Raw genomic sequence first — 17,592 nt, forward strand, 5'->3', positions numbered from 1 at the left:
CTATTATACAATTCTGGGACTGTACAGAACCACTCCGCCTCTTCAATCCAGGCTCCTAACTTTGTCTCTATTAATTGCATAAAGTGTGCTTGTCTACACAGCATTTCTTGATATGCTTGGTTATAACACTCTTCTCCATATATTACTGCTGCAATGATCAACATAAAATGTATACAGACATTTAATTTTAAATTAAAAAAAAAATTAATTCATTATGTAACTTAATGCGATTTATGCTATCAAAATAATGCTGTTTTTTTCTGAATGAGGTGGAATTTAAAATAAGTCGAATTTGCATAGAAAAAATTGTTTTTGTGCTGAAAAGAATGAAAATTAAATTATTATTATTATTATAATTATCACTATTTCATCTATTTTAAACTGGATTGCAGGTGCTTAGTGAATAAAACAATAAGATATATAAAAAAAAATTGCTTAAATAAAGATTATGCGCTTTTTAGTGAATTCACCCCTCAGTCTCATGTCCTCCCAAATATAAATCGATTCATCATACGTGCCTCCAAATGTACACATCTCTGTCAAACCTGGTATAGTTCATTTTGAACGCAGAAAAAAAACTACCAAAAAGATCATGATATTATAATTTTGTTTAAGCAACTTGATATTTTCACTTTTTTAATTTATTCTTAAAATATTTCATAATAAAAAAGTATTTAATGTAAATGAATCTAAGACTTTCTGAACTGTCTCTGGAGGTGTCAAGACTTGGAGGTGAGCACTGTGCAAACAAACACAAGCACAAAAATCAATCTCAGAAAAGCCGAATACAAGAGCTTTTCTCCAACCCTTTACAATACAAAAGCTAAAAGTAGATTCCATGTTTGCTTTTCTGCAATTAATCAATTCTTTCCATTGCATTTTGTCCGTTTTCTTCCTTTTACTTTATGTTCTCGTAGTCCTGTTTTCGAACCTGTAAAAGGAAAATTGCTACTTGAGTTTGAACTTTATAAGACTGGACTGCGTTATGAGCAGAGCATTACCCACATTCTACATCTGTCATTTCCACAATGTTATTCATGTTAAATAAGATTCTCTACAAAGGTACAACATATAAAACTGTTAAATATATAACTCGTAGGCCTTTTCAAAATACATATAATGACATCTCACTCCTGGTAATCAGAAATGACCGTTTGTATGTTCTTTTTTAATATTTTCTGACGATAAGCAATGGGATACGCTTCCATTTAACCTTCTATGTTTAATGCAAACTGTCCAAAATGTTGCTACTGAAATGCTAATTAAATTTCTTGATGTGTTTATGTGTACAGTATCTATATCCTTGTTGTCCTTGTAATACAGTGCTTGGTTCAGTTCAAGGAAATCTGTAAAGTATTAAAGGTTCTCCTTGTATTGTGGTAAATGGGAATCTTCAACCCAGTCGTTTCAATGTTCTACGTCAGTGTTTCCATTTGTAGACCACTGTGCCATAGCAAAGTCTTTCTATCTCTCTCTCTCTCTCTCTCTCTCTCTCTCTCTCTCTCTCTCTCTCTCTCTTTCTACATTTAGGTTTATATATATTAATTTTTTCTTTGCCAAAATTGTTCCTTTTGAGTCTTTTCCTCAGTCCACGCTCACATAGTCAATGTTTTTTTGTTTATTGTGTATAATTTTTCCTCTTTGGTCTGTAAAAAATGAGTGCCAAAAATGTACTCCAGCAGAAAGCCGTTTCACAGAGCAATTATGTCCCACATAGCCTGTGTCTGATTCAGTCTCAGACACGATAGGCGCCTCATTGTCCCGTGCTGCGCTCTTAAAGTCCTCAAGACTCCTAATGTCTGTGAGGCGCTTTGTGAACGTACAGTGTGTTCTCCGTGGCACAAGGGGGTGCTGCCCATTTACAAAGCAGAGACTCAGACAGGTAGGCAGAGGCAGGTGTTAAGCCGATGAGACATAGCAAGTATCTACAGCAGGTGGGCGAAGCTGCAAGAGGCCTCGTCTCGTAGCACTCCAGGAACCCCTCCCACTGTTAGGATACCTAGATCAACCAGAAACACACAGGGAGTCAAGGTTAATAATGCAATTCTAGGGATGTAGGAAAAGTGGCACATTCAGACATATATTCAATACTGCTATAGGCATAGCAGGATTACTTTTGGGTGATTTTATAATTGCAGGTACATTTGGGGTTGTGGTAAGCAGGATGAGGCGGGGGCCCTGAGAACGGAGCGAAGCCAGTGGCGTGATTGATAATGAGCGTCCCCTGCCAAGTCAAGTCAAGTCAAGTCATCCTCATTTATATAGCGCTTTTAACAATGTAGATTGTTTCAAAGCAGCTTTACAGAGATAAACATATAATTTAAGGTAACAGAGATTGGTTTAGTTTTATAGTGGTTCTTGAAAAATGTTTTTTCCAGCTAAAGTTAGTTTTGATTGATTCACTTCCGTCTAAATGATAGTTTGTTATTAAATTAGGGGCCGCTAAGACGACACCGTTTCTCTAAACAGACTTTAAACGCGAACCTGTGATAGACGCTGATGGCGTTCACATGCGCATTAAGAATTGATTCTATAGTTATGTGCGTTTCAATATATGTGCGCAGGTTTGTGATTCCTTACAAACCATGCCTAAAAAAACTACTTGTCTTGTCTATAAATTTTGATGCAGAATTTTATTTTATCTTATCACTTCGGGTAGGTACGCGAACCAAAAAAAAAAAAAAATCCACAACGCTTTATCTGTAGAGTGGTATAGGGATCCTCCATGGGGAGAGGCTAGTTGGCACTTCAGCACTGCATTGTCATCGGGCGCCACACCAGTCTCCAGTTTCACACGGAGGAGCTTCGGAAGCATAAAAGGAATAGCGACGACCAGTGTTGGGGGTAACTCATTACAAGTAACCTGAGTTATGTAATCAGATTACTTTTCCAAGTAACTAGTAAAGTAACGCATTACTTTTTCAATTTACAACAGAATATCTTAGTTACTTTTTCAAATAAGTAACGCTAGTTCCCTATCCTACAAAGTAGGTTGTGACCGACCAATAGGAATCTCGTTAGAGAGGCAATCTACTTCGAGTGAAACTAAAACAAGCCAATACACATTGGCGTGCAATCATTTGCATCACCTGTGCGACCTCGTTAGCGGGGGTATAAACGAGCAGCTGGTGGATTGCACTTCAGTTTTTTGCTTCGGAGCCAACTCTTCGATGCTCTCCTCGATGCTGTTAAAAAGATGGCGTTCTATCTGTGTGTTTCTGGATGTGGTCGTTACCTGGGGTCACGGGATGGTCACGCTCGCAGCCTCGTGTGTCTGGGCCTCGAACACGCTGAGGCAGCGTTCGTGGATGAGTCATGTACCCATTGTGGGAAGATGAGATCTCGGAGCTGAGATTGAGACTCTCATTCCTGCAAAGGGGCGGAGTCCCCTTGCATCTGCCTTCGGGCAGTAACACGTGAGACCTGAGGATCACGGTGAGCGCGCTTCCTTCGGGGAACCAACCCCCTAGGAACCCTCATCCCTCTCACGCTCCGCAGCCAGCCTGGCTACCAGATGACCGGGCCGAACCATCCTCGAGGTGTGTACCAGTTGTTCATTTCGATGCTCCCCGCGACGACCAGATGTCGATCGCTGCATCAGAGGGTGGGTCAGAAGTCTCTGCGGATGACGGCTCGGACCCGCTGCCTCCTTCGGGTGTGCCAGCGGTGCCCGAGTCGGACCCAGAGATGATGGCCATGCCTTCCCGGGCCGCCAACAGGATTGGGCTCGAGTGGAAAAAAAACACCGTGTCCCGAGCCCTCGAGGCTGGATGATTGGTATCTCGGGAGGGTGCGCGCTGGTTCTCAGCGACCCACCCCAGTGCCTTTCTTCCTGGAAGTGCACGAGGAGCTCACAGAGACATGGACGGCACCTTTTACTGCCAGAAACCGTCTCGGTGGCCCTTCCTCCCTCACCACCCTTGATGGCGGGGCTGCTAAGGGATACACGCGTATCCCGCCAGTGGAGTGGGCCGCTGCCATGCAGCTGTCCCCTAACTCCACTTGGCGCAGAGTACCGTGTCTTCCTTCCCGGGCCTGTAGGTTCTCGTCGGACCTATTCAACGAGTCTTAAAAGGCCTGTGCGGAAGCTGCCTCTGCCATGCACGCCACGGCGTTGCTGCAGGTCCATCAGGCCAAGGTACTGAAAGACCTGCACGAGAGTAGTCATGATTCACAAGTTCTTCAAGAACTCTGTGCCGCAGCGGACCTCACGCTTCGTGCGACGAAGGTGGGTCGTGCGATGTCCACCTTGGTGGTCCAGGAACGCCGTCTCTGGCTGTGTCTGGCTGACATGAGGGAGACCGACAAGCTCCTGTTCCTTAACTCCCCGTGTCCCAGACCGGCCTCTTGGGCGACGCGGTCGTGAACTTCGCCCAGCAGTTCTCGGCTGTACAAAAGCAGACAGAGGCTATCAAACACATTCTACCGCGGTGGTCAGCTGCTGCCCCTACCCCACCGCCTGCCGCTCCTCAGTCTGCTTGTTACCGGGGGTGTCCTCCTACATCTGCCCCTGCTCCCGCGCCCCAGCAGCAGCCTCCACCTAAACGGCGCCGTGGAGCCAGTCGCAGGCAGGCCGCCCCGCCCGTCAAGGCCCCTGCCAAGAAGGGCGACAAAACCAGTACAGGTAAGTGGTCCCAGGACGGGCGACCCGGAGATGGATGGGAGTGCACTATAGGAGACGGTGACCCCACCGCTCCTTCCCCCGGAAGAGGGCCGGGTGGAAAACTGTTCTGTCCTGCTGCTGGCCTCAAAACCAACGGTACCCAACATTTTTAATAGAGCGGTTCCCTTCGTCTCTGGGTCCGAAGAGGGCCTGGAGAGCAGTGGGAGGACAGGATCTATCGCCAGCGGGCAGCAGAGTGCGGTCCCCCTCCGGGTATGCCTACGGTCCCTTTGGTCCCGCTTGTACGGTCTCTGAGAGCCTGCTTAGCGCTCCCCAGTCCGTCTCGCTGGCTCATTCGAACCATCAGGCTCGGCTATGCGATTCAGTTCGCCCGGCGTCCCTCCAAGTTTCAGGCCGTCCACTCCACTACAGTGAGAGCAGCCATTGCCCACGTCTTGCGTGCAGAGATCGCAGTCCTACTGGCGAAGGACGCGATAGAGCCGGTCCCTCCAGCCGATATGAAGTCAGGGCACTACAGTCCCTACTTCATTGTACCCAAGAAAGGTGGTGGATTACGACCGATCTTGGACCTGCGAATTTTGAATTGGAGCCTCCACAAGCTACCGTTCAGAATGCTCATGCAGGGGCGCATTTTCAAATCCATCCGTCCCCGAGATTGGTCTGCAGCGATCAACCTGAAGGACCCGATTCTTCCTCGACACAGGCCGTTCCTGCGCTTTGTGTTCGAGGATCGAGCATATCAGTACAAGGTCTCACCCTTTGGGCTGTCCCTGTCCCCCCCGTGTCTTCACGTAAGTCACGCAGGGGGCCCTTGTTCCCGTGTGAGAACAGGGCGTTCACATCCTCAACCATCTCGACGACTGGCTCTTACTAGCACACTCTCGAGATACACTTTGCGAACACAGGGACCTCGTGCTCAGGCACCTCAGCCAGCTGGGTCTTCAGGTCAACTGGGAAAAGAGCAAACTCTCCCCTGTGCAGAGGATCTCTTTTCTCGGTATGGAGTTGGATTCGGGCGCACAGACAGCGCGCCTCACAGAGCAGCGTGCTCAGTCGGTGCTGAACTGCTTGAACACATTCAAAGGCAGGATGGCGGTTCCACTGGAATTCTTTCAGAGGCTCCTGGGGCATATGGCAGCGGCAGCAGCGGTAACACCGCTAGGCCTGCTTCATATGAGACCGCTTCAGCACTGGCTCACGGCCGAGTCCCAAAATGGGTGTAGCATCACGGCACCCATCGGGTGGTAATCACACTGGCGTGCTGCCAGACCTTCAGCCCGTGGTCAGACCCCTCGTTCCTGCGGGCTAGAGTCCCCTTGGAACAGGTGTCCAGGCATGCTGTGGTATTCACAGACACCTCTGCCACCGGCTGGGGTCCCACGTACAATGCGCATGCAGTGTCAGGGGTGTGGACGGACCCTCAACTGCATTGGCACATCAACTGCCCCAAGTTGCTAGCAGTACATCTCACCCTGACCCGCTTGAATAGACGGCTACAGGGCAGGGACGTGCTGGTCCGTACGGACAACACTGCGACCGTTGCGTACATCAACCGACAAGGTGGTTTATGCTCCCGTCGCATGTCACAACTCGCCCGCCATCTCCTCCTCTGGAGTCAGAAGCATCTGAGGTCGCTTCGACCTATGTATGTCCCCGGCTTGCTCAACAGTGTGGCATACGAGCTATCACGAGCTGTGCTTCCGGGGGAATGGCGACTCCACCCCCAGGCGGTTCAGCTGTTTTACTCCCTGACCGAGGGAACACTCGGCACGGATGCACTGGCACACAGCCGGCCCCGGGGCCTCCGCAAATATGTGTTTCCCCCAGTGAGCCTACTTCCGCAGACAATGTGCAAAGTCAGGGAGGACGAGGAGCAGGTCCTTCTGGTGGCACCCTACTGGCCCACCCGGACTTGGTTCCCAGAACTAGTGCTCCTTCTGACAGTCCCTCCCTGGCCTGTTCCTCTGAGGAAGGATCTTCTGACTCAGAGACGGGGCACCCTTGGCACCCGCGTCCAGACCTCTGGAAAACTCCATGTCTGATCCCTCAACGGGACGCGGAGGTTCTAGGTGACTTACGCTCAGAGGTACTTAACACCATCACTTCAGCACGGGCGCCGTCCACGAGACTGTTTACGCCCTGAAGTGGAACCTATTCGTCGATTGGCGGTGTTCTCGCCGGGTAGACCCCCGAAGATGCTCGATAGGGTCCGTGCTTTCCTTCTTGCAGCATTGGTTGGAACGAAGGCTGTCTCCCTCCACCCTTAAAGTTGATGCTGCAGCTATTTCAGCATATCATGACGACATAGATGGCAGAACAGTTGGTGAAGCACGACCTCCAAAAGTGCTGCCTTTGGAGGAGGCAGACCCAGCTCTGACTTTGCTCTGTCCCATTTGCGCTCTGCGTTTGTACGTGGAAAGGACTCAAAGTCTCAGGACCTCAGAACAGCTCTTTGTCTGTTACGGAGGCCAGCAGAAGGGAAAGGCTGTCTCCAAGCAGAGGATGGCCCACTGGATAGTGGATGCCATTGCCTTGGCTTACCAAGCTCAAGGCGTGCCCTGCCCGCTCAGGTTGCATGCACACTCCACGAGAGACGTTGCATCCTCCTGGGCGCTGGCTCCTGGTGCCTCGCTAACAGATATCTGTAGAGCTGCGGGCTGGGCGACACCTAACACGTTCGCCAGATTTTATAACCTACGTGTAGAGCCGGTCTCCTCCTGTGTTTTCACCCTAAACGAGTAGAAGCACCGAGAGGCCCGGCTCTGTCGGCTTGCTGCACGCTACTGTGCACCCTTATTGCTCCAGAGTGAAAAACCTGTCGAGTCCTCCAAAACCCCACGGCCCGGACATGGCAGAGCGTCCAGTGCCAGGCCTTTATCCGCTGAATCCTTGAGAGCCGGATCTGGGCTGGGTTCCATATGTGTGACCCTACGGGGATCCCATATGTGTATATTTTCCACGGATACTCCGTTTAGGAAGGAGAACGCTGCGGAAGCCACTTCTTCAAAGAGTTCTGTGGAAAATACGTATGGACTAACCCGAGGATGTACTGCATATGAATTAATAAACTCTTTGAAGAAGTGGCTTCCGTAGCATTTTCCTTCCTAAACGGAGAGGGCACACTTTCCCAGTGTTATCCAATGTCTCACTGTATGGGTTATCATGGAACAACAGTGTCGGGTACACTCTGTGTAATCCTCCTCCTATCGTCCTTCCAGGCAAGAAGGGGTAGAAGGCTTGCTCAGGGCGCTGGATGGGGTTCAGCAGCTGTAGCGCTTTGGTAGGGATTCTTATTGGTCGGTTACGACCTACGTTGTAGTGACGACAGATAGGGAACGTCTTGGTTACATATGGTAACCCTCGTTCCCTGAAGGAGGGAACAGAGACGTAGCTCCCGTCGCCACATCTGCTGTCTCCCGCCGGGGCGGCCAGCTTATCAGGTTGGATCCTCAGCGAAAACTGAAGTGCAATCCACCAGCTGCTCGTTTATACCCGCGCTAACGAGGGCACGCAGCTGATGCAAATGATTGCACGCCAATGTGTATTGGCTTGTTTTAGTTTCACTCGAAGTAGATTGCCTCTCTAACGAGATTCCTATTGGTCGGTCACGACCTACGTCTCCGTTCCCTCCTTCAGGGAACGAAGGTTACCATATGTAACCGAGATGTTACTTTTACACATTTATTGACTGACAGCTCTCCTGTCCCCATGTTGAGACAAATAAAGTGAGGATATGTTGTGTGTGCGCTGTATAAACATGATGGTTATTTTAGTTCTTGACTAAATGTGAATATGCATTTACTCGTCTCACTTGAACTTGAAGTTCAGGCTGAGAAGCAGTAGGAAGAAGGTATTGATGGTTGTGTGCAGAGATGGTCAAAGCGGGTATGGGGTGTGAAAACTGGTCTTAAACCTGCAGTAAAATTCATTCAGGTCATCAGCCAGTTGTTGATTCTCCACAGTGCTGGGATGGGGATGGTGTCACTGTTGTCGTGCAAATCATAGCGCATTAAGTGGTTTATGTCGTGTAAACGGATTATCTTTGCAACGGAAGTGAATCAATCAAAACTAACTTTAGCTGGACAATAACGTTATTCTAGAACTGCTGTAAAGCCAAAACAATCTATGTTACTTTAATTTCCTATTATCACTGTAAAGCAGCTTTGAAACAATCTACAGTATGTAGGGTATCTGGACTGTGTCAGGACGACTCATGCACTTATACATGTAAGAATGCTTTTAACCTCTCTGACTCTGGTTCATAAATCAGGTTGGGCACCACAGAGTCTGCCCCTAATGGCGTTCATTGACACTTTCATGGCGAACTGAGTAAAAACCAAGCCTCCCCTTTCCAACGAGAAGGAACTTGTGTACGACACACAGCGGGGGGGGGGGGGGGGGGGGGGGTCAGGCCTCAAAGATGTTATCTCCTCAGAGCCAAGCCAGAATGGAGACCAGAGCACATTCAAACACACACACACAAAAACCTTTCTCCAATATCCTCACTGTAAGGACTGGGCGAGGGGTGAATCTGAATAACTAAATACATCCTAGCTAAAATCCCATTGCCTTCAGGCTCAAAAAGCCTGGATGTAAATTAACATACACACACACACACACACACACACACACACACACACACACACACACACACACACACACATACACACACACACACACACACACACACACACACACACACACACACACACACACACAACCACACACGCATCCCCCACAAGTGAAGCCCGCTCAGGACAGAGCGTGGTGTCCAGTTACGAGACATTTTTATGACTGACTGGAATGTCCCAAAGAAGGTGATTCTAAAGAGAAAGAAACTTGTCTTTTTAGACATTTAACCAGATATATTCGATGTGTTTTTTCATTTCAAATATAACTGTCTATTCCCATAACTTGTACACATAGTTCTGGACACCTCCAGAATGCTTTCGGGGGGATCAATCAGAATACGTACAGTAATATCCAGTAAAATTTGTACACTTTAGATCCAATACCCACTAAACTACTGAAAGAAGTGTTACCTGTAGTGGAAGAGCCTCTTCTCAATATTATTAACTCGTCTTTATTTTTAGGTCATGTTCCAAGAATATTCAAGCTGGCAGTAATAAAACCTCTCATTAAGAAACCGCAATTAGACCCAAATAACTTAGCAAATTACAGACCCATTTCAAATCTTCCATTTATGTCTAAAATACTAGAAAAAATTGTGTCCGCTCAATTGTGCTCTTTTTTGCAAGAAAATGAGATATATGAAAAATTCCAGTCAGGATTCAGACCGCATCATAGCACAGAAACTGCGCTAGTTAAAATTACAAATGATTTACTTTTAGCTTCTGACCAAGGCTGTATCTCAATACTAGTTCTACTCGATCTAAGCGCTGCGTTCGACACTATCGATCATAAAATACTCCTGGATCGACTACAAAACTACACTGGTGTTCAGGGACAGGCATTAAGCTGGTTTAGATCGTACTTATCAGACCGTTATCATTTTGTCTGTTTAAATGGGGAAAAATCAAAGATAACGTCAGTAGACTATGGAGTGCCGCAAGGATCGGTGTTAGGCCCTCTGCTATTCTCAATATATATGCTCCCACTTGGTAATATTATAAGAAAACATGCAATTAATTTCCACTGTTATGCTGATGACACTCAATTATATATTTCATCACGGCCAGATGAAAACACTAACTTATCAAATTTGACAGAGTGTCTCAAAGATATAAAATGCTGGATGACGCGTAATTTCCTGCTACTAAATTCAGATAAAACGGAGGTATTACTTATTGGTCCAAAAAACTACCCAGAAACTCACTTACAATACAACTTTAATATAGAAGGATGTCCAGTTACTTTATCCACTACAGTAAAAGACCTGGGTGTTATACTAGACCGCAACTTGTCTTTCGAAAATCATATTTCATATGTTACAAGAACAGCATTTTTCCACCTTAGAAACATTACAAAGCTACGTAACATGCTATCTGTTTCTGATGCAGAAAAATTAGTTCATGCATTCATGACCTCGAGACTAGATTATTGTAATGCTATATTAGCTGGCTGTCCTGCATCCTCAATAAACAAGCTACAGTTAGTGCAAAATGCAGCTGCTAGAGTTCTTACTAGGTCAAGAAAATATGATCATATAACACCAATTTTATCATCTCTACACTGGTTACCTATCAAGTTCCGTATCAATTACAAAGTACTATTACTGACCTATAAAGCCCTAAATGGTTTAGCTCCTGTGTATTTAATGGACCTTCTATCGCCCTACAATCCATCACGTTCTTTAAGATCACTAAATTCGAGGCTTCTGGTCATTCCTAGGATATCTAAGTCCACTAAAGGAGGAAGGGCGTTCTCACATTTAGCTCCAAAACTCTGGAATAGCCTTCCTGATATTGTTCGAAGCTCTGACTCGCTGTCCCAGTTTAAAACTAGATTAAAGACGCATCTCTTTAGCCAAGCATTTACATAATGCTTACCTTTTATACCACTGCTGAATCAGATCAAATGCATTTATTATTATTAACCTTGAAGAGTCTGTAGGTTGTTTGTATAAGTTGCATAGTATTTACAGTCATTACGTTCCTGTGTATATTGCGTGAATGACGGGTGGTTGGGTAGATATTGTGTTTTGCGGTAGTTGGTATGCCATACGGAACCGTTGCCACTGAACCTGCATTAACGACGACAGTGGGGCTCGACAGCCTTAGTCAAACGGGTCGGCGCGTATGGTTGGGTTGCGGAGAGATTGTGAGATTGTGGTTGGGTCTCAGCAGCAGGAGGGATGTAGAGGTCAGTAAGCAGGGCTGAGTTGAGTGGGGGACGGAGGGGGGTGACTCTGGGACGCAAGAATCACTGTCTTCATGTTTTTTATCATTTACGCCCGTGTTATGGAAATCATTATGAACAGCAGCTACGCTAATTATTTTCCCTTTTTGCTTTCTGCTGTTATCTCGGGACGCGAGTCCCGAGAAAAACGGCGTTCGTCAGCTCCAGCTTGTATCCAGCCTTTCACAGAGACTTCAGATACGCCAATCACAAAGCCTGTGAAGAGACGACTCAACACCGGCGATATGGACCCTCTATGGTGGACGGCACTGATCCTCAACAACTCGTCTCAACACCGGCGTGATTACTTGGACTTCCAAAAGATGGAAATGGATAAATATTCTAAATGTTCCGATCCAATCTGACTTGTAATGCTGCCCGAATCATAAATCATGCACTGCTCCTTCGTTGGCCAGAGGAGAACTGGCCCTCCGACTGAGTCTGGTTTCTCCCAAGGTTTTTTTCTCCATTCTGTCACCTGATGGAGTTTTGGTTCCTTGCCACTGTTGCCTTGGCTTTTGGCTTGCTTAGTTGGGGACATTTAATATCCAATAATATTATTGATCTGCCTTACTTAAGGTGGACGTTGACTCAATTTTCTTTTAGAAACAAACTCTGTTATATTATTTTCATGTTATCACTGTGAAGCTGCTTTGATACAATCTGTATTGTAAAAATCGCTATATAAATAAAGGTGACTTGACTTGACTTGACTTAAAATATAGTTTACTATGTTTTCCATCTTTGGAGTGAAAAGAGACCAAAACTAACATCACTGGTGTTCTTAGATAACAGCGTTTACGACCCAAAGGAATGTTCACAGAACTGTAGCTCTCTCTGAATTCTAACCAAGGAGGAGAAATGAATCCTGTGTTCATATATATATATATGCTATTATATATCCACTTGAGAATTGTATGAACAATGTATCTAAGTTCCCTATTTCATGAGTTGCCTTTTTGTGGTTTGGTCTATGTTTCTCGACAACTCAAATGCGATAATGTTTTAAACTTTGCCAACTAATGTTTAACCAAATCCATTTGTGGCAAGTTTGGTCTCGATAAACTCCAATCTTCATTCCCCATTTGTTAATTGACATTACATTTTGCTAAACTTTGTGACACATTAGTATTATAAGAATTGTGAAGATTCTTCTCTTAAACACCCAATGAAACTAGAGATTTAAATGCCTGGTTATACACAAAGGGTCATAAAATCTCCCTCCAAAGGGACAGCTCCTGATTGGACCCTCTTCCAAAAGAAGGCGGAAACGTCAGGTCTTCAAAAGGACTGAATATCAGTTTATCGCTCTCTTACTTCTCTTGTCCTCGTGTCATAATGTAACGTCTCGCCTCCGGGCGAGCTCTTCGCCTTTCTTTTATTTGTTTGTAGTTTAGTTTGTGTTTTTCAGTCTTAGATAAGTCTCCGTGTTTAATTCCAATCGACGAGTGAAAAAAACCCAGCGTGACATATCTCTTCAGCAAATCCATCTACAAGGGACCTTTAAACGAGCGCGCGCTCGTTTTGAAGGAGAAACACGCGCACGTGACCACGTGGCGAGAGACGCACACACGCTTCTTCACCAGCCATGCAAAGATGTGACGTTAACTCCGCGTGATTTCCCCGTAGAGATCTTTATTTCTTTTCTTTGTTAGTCAAAGTTTTGTTTTCCGTAGTCGACTCTGTTCACTTCCACAAAGTGAAACGAACTTAGCCGTACTATTTTCCTTTGGTAATGTTACCCCAAAGACTTGGAAACTCCGTTCAACACGCGCGCCAAGCAGCACCCAGTGACGCTTCCTAAAGGACTCCACTCACGCACGAGCAAGAATGCCGCGACACAGAGAGACCCAGAAACTTAAGTATATCTCTTTATAGAGCTTCTAAGAAGCATTAAGATGATGTTTTCGTGTTGTTACAGACAGGGGACTGTCAGGGTGAATGTTGCCAATGCTCTCTCTCTCTCTCTCTCTCTCTCTCTCTTCCCCTCTCACACGTGTTTCCATTGTCCACACTCTATGCATTTCTCGTTCATCGATGCCTTATCGTGTTTTGTTGTTTATTATGTTTGTAAATACATATATCCCATGTAACCGTAGTAAATACATAAGTAGTTCTGCCTTATTAAATTCATTATATTCATTTGATTGATGTACTGCCTTTTTGCTCATTTTCAAGTCCCTTAAGTGTCAAAAGATCTTATAGCAACAAGCTTACAAATTAAAGATACTTTAAAAAGTATGTGTTTATAGGGCAGGAAACCCAATTCTTGTGGCCACAGAATGCTTTTCCTGAAATCCTATAAAGTAAGATGATATTATGGATTCCCACAAATATTAGTCTGACAATTGAGCTAATTAATTTAGCCTGTTTTGTAAGACGTGGTCCGTGTAGTTAATTGCAATCAACTTGGTTAAGTGCAAGGATACACAGACATGCATGCAGGTAAAATGACATATCATCCCTTATCGGGAGTTTTATTAACATGTAAGACTGATCTAATCCAAACATGTATGAATAATTATTAATTATTAATTATGATATGCAAATTCCCCACGGATTAGATCCGCCCCAGAGTCTTTACAGTATATTGTTAAAAGCGCTATATAAATGAAGGTGACTTGACTTGACTTGCACGAAAACATTCAGTATTCCTAAAATGAATAAAAACAGTAAAATGCAATCCCAGAATTTTATGGGAAACCTTTATAATTAACTATATTAAATCACACAAATATACTTTATGGATTTAAACTTACTTTATTAACCAATGTCTTTGCTGCTGAACGTCAATGATCTAATTCAACCATATTAATAAGCAAAAATAACTTTAGATTAGATTTTGAAATAAGAGTGTTGAACTTCCCACTCATGTATCCTATTGTTCTTAAATCCAGAATGGCAGTACAGCTGAAAGGTTTATTTGAGCGGCGCCCTCTACTGTACAGGCATAAATATGCATTTCCTTCAGCCTGAGGCTTATTCATTTCACTTTTGGTGTGAAAGGGCCTTAACATTGCCCGAAAATAGAACGTTTTTTGTTGTTATTAAAAAACAAACAAGCAACCCCAGCCCAGGTGAGAAAAAGTAAGGCAAAAGTAATGTAACGTATTACTTTTCATAAAAAGTAACTAAGTAAAATGAGTTGCTTTTTTTTGGGAGTAACGCAATATTGTAATGCATTACTTTTAAAATGAACTTTCCCCAACACTGGCGATGACAGTGAAAGGCAAGAGAGGACAAGGCCTGGACTATTTACATTATGTTTTGCTTATGTGTGTGCAGCAGTCATCCGTGAGGGGCTGCCACTCTTACTTTTGTTTTGTTGTTTGTTAATTTTACATGATTAAAGTGTGTGAAACGTTCGCCGGTACCCGCTTCCTTCTTCCCTGATCCTTTAACCTCAGGTGTCCAAAAGTCATTATTTTTTTTCTGCTTTTTTCAAATGGTTTTATTTTTAATAATTTTAATAAATTGTAACTCATTGTCATGGATCACAAGATGTTACAGGCCATAACAGTATAATATTTTCTATAAAAAAGGTGTCTTATATAGATGACAATCATGATTTCTTGTTGTCCAAAATAGTCAATGTATTTTTTCCATCATGTATTATTGTGTAATCAAACTATTTGATTTTACTGTTTTTTTTAAATAAAATATTTGATAATATAGTCACTTTCCTAATTCTACAACATTAAATTGTTTAATAATAACTTATCTTATAAAAATGTGTATCCATAAATTGATTATTTTACTGTTCCATATTTGCCTTAAACTTGGTGGAATTATCTCCCACAACTATGTAAGATACAGGAAATGATGTCACTTTCCCTCACTGATAAGATCTGAAGCACTGAAAGGTATGTGTGCTCTCTCAGAACATATTTTAATCTAAAAAGTTCTTACACCAAGAGTTATTTTGTAAAACGTCAACATTGTTACCGCAATATCAAAAGGAAAAACAAACAAATTTATCACTGATCACACAGTGGGTTGTTTAATAATCTTTTAATAATGATTTCACTAGTGCCATGTGCTCTTAGCATTTATCTCTAGCTAAAATAATCTGAATCCAGATGGTTTAGTTGGTTTCCCTGACAGACCAAACTAGTATTTAAACAAACTAATGGTTTACTGGTCATCTGGCTGGTCTCTGGTCCAGTCTGATCAGATAACAAGTGCCCAACAGAGACTCTTAAACCAGCAGGTGTTTTTTTCCAAGAGAGAGGTAAAACTTAATTTAGACTAGACAAGTGGCTATAGGTCTCTGGGTGCAAGTTCAATTCATTTTAATCTGTGACGAAAGTCAAAGATATTACAATTCTGTTAAGCTAGTATCAAGCTAATATTTTGAAAACTGTTGCATTCTTCAGCACCTGCCAAAGAAAATGCTCAGAAATCTCAGCGCCATCTGCTAAATGGTCTACTGCCAGGCTGGAAAAAGGCACCAAATCCTGCCAACATGGGCTGCTGCTTAATTTACTATAATGAACTCTTGACTCTTGCATGGGTAACAGATATTCATGGATTTAGCAGGTGCTGGATGAAACATTACCGAGTCTGAATATAGAATAACAGGGATAATCAGGATGAAAATTAACTCAGGAAAGTGATAAAGTGACCCAAGAGTATGGAGGCTAAAGACAAGAGCATGCTTTTGTTAATACACTGCATGAAATGAAGCCTGCTTTAGAATCCAATTATGCTCTAGCAAAGTTTTAGCTATTGGCTTACATGTGATTGACCATACGGAGATGTTAACAAAACATGTGAATGACCATGCGCAGATGTTAACAAAACATGTGAATGTCCATGCGCATATGTTAACAAAGATTAACTAGTGACTATGACAAGGCTTTAGAGCAGGGATGGGCAAACTCAGTCTTGGAGGGCCACTATCCTGTAGAGTTTATCTCCAACCATTATTAAACTCACCTGACTGTAGCCTTGTAATCCTAAAGACATTGATTAGCTAGTTTAGGTATATTTGATTATGGTTGGAACTAAACTCTGCTGGACAGTGGCCCTCCAGGACTGAATTTGCACATTGAAAACACGAAAACAGTTGAAAAAGTTGTATTATTCATGCCAGGCCAGTAGTTGGCGATGTGACTTTGTAAAGAAAAAAACGACATGCCTATGACTGAACACGTCATACTCATGTGCATGACGTCACCGTTTTCACAAATTTGCGTTTTTGTAGTTGAAAAGGGAGACGATAATGGTGTTGTTTTTGAAAACTTGCACAGTATAGTCCAGTTACCATACCATTAGATGCTGGCCAAAAGCTTATTTGTTGTTCTCAGCTACTTCAGCCTTTCTACTTCAGAATGTCACTTTTAAATAAAAGGTGTTATTTGCCATTTCTTTGTAATAATTTGTGAAATTGTCTAACAAATTCTAAAATAGTTTAAAGTAAATACACTAATCCTGCACCATTTTCAGTGTATATATTATATATATTGTATATTTAATATACTGAACAGCTGCTATTAAGATGAATGGATCATCTTATGTTAACAAATACAGTAACAAATGTATTGCTCATGGTTAGTTCATGTTAGTTAATAGATTAACGTCCTGGTTGCGTATGCAACCCACCGTTCCCTGAAGGAGTGAAGGGAGGATGTAATCGACGTCGACTGAAATGGGATCACACCAGAGAGCCAGTCATCTTCGAGTACTATTGAACGACCCAATGGAATTGGCGTGTGTGATTTACATCACACACTCCGCCCCTGCGGCGTGGGTATAAATACGGAAGTGAATGCACGTACTAGTTGCTTTTTTGCTTAGGAGCAGAGCGTAACTCGGAGTCAGCGGTGGTCGAGCGGTAGTGGCAAGGGGACTACGTCCTCCATTCCCTCCTTCAGGTTGGAAGCAACCAGGACATTCCCTTTCAGTCGAGAACTTAGTCGACGTCGACTGAAATGGGATCAACCATTGAAAACGCCACTAAATCTGCCACCTTCCAGTCCCTAGACAAAGCCTCCTGATCCTCCCCCAATTTAAGGCGGGGAAGGGCTTAGGCCAGGGAAGTCACTGCTGTTCCTACAGGACCACTGGGAAAGCATTCCCTGTACATGGAAGGAAGGGACGCTGTGGAA

At 44.0% G+C, this 17,592-nt stretch overlaps 1 protein-coding gene across 1 annotated transcript in view; it reads right to left on the reverse strand.

Annotated features, from left to right (window-relative positions):
* Positions 1–1,137: 1,137 nt before the first annotated feature.
* tafa5a (TAFA chemokine like family member 5a) overlaps positions 1,138–17,592 on the reverse strand; it is a 230,086-nt gene continuing 213,631 nt past the window's right edge. Inside the window, exon 4 of the mRNA XM_077233899.1 lies at positions 1,138–1,999. Coding sequence (XP_077090014.1) covers positions 1,991–1,999 — 9 coding nt within the window. The 3' untranslated portion in view covers positions 1,138–1,990. The remainder of the gene's footprint in view (positions 2,000–17,592) is intronic.

This window comes from Siphateles boraxobius, unplaced genomic scaffold, assembly GCF_051911475.1.
Source record: "Siphateles boraxobius isolate OS27281-9 unplaced genomic scaffold, OSU_SipBor_1 19, whole genome shotgun sequence".
Classification (NCBI taxonomy): Eukaryota; Metazoa; Chordata; class Actinopteri; order Cypriniformes; family Leuciscidae; genus Siphateles; species Siphateles boraxobius.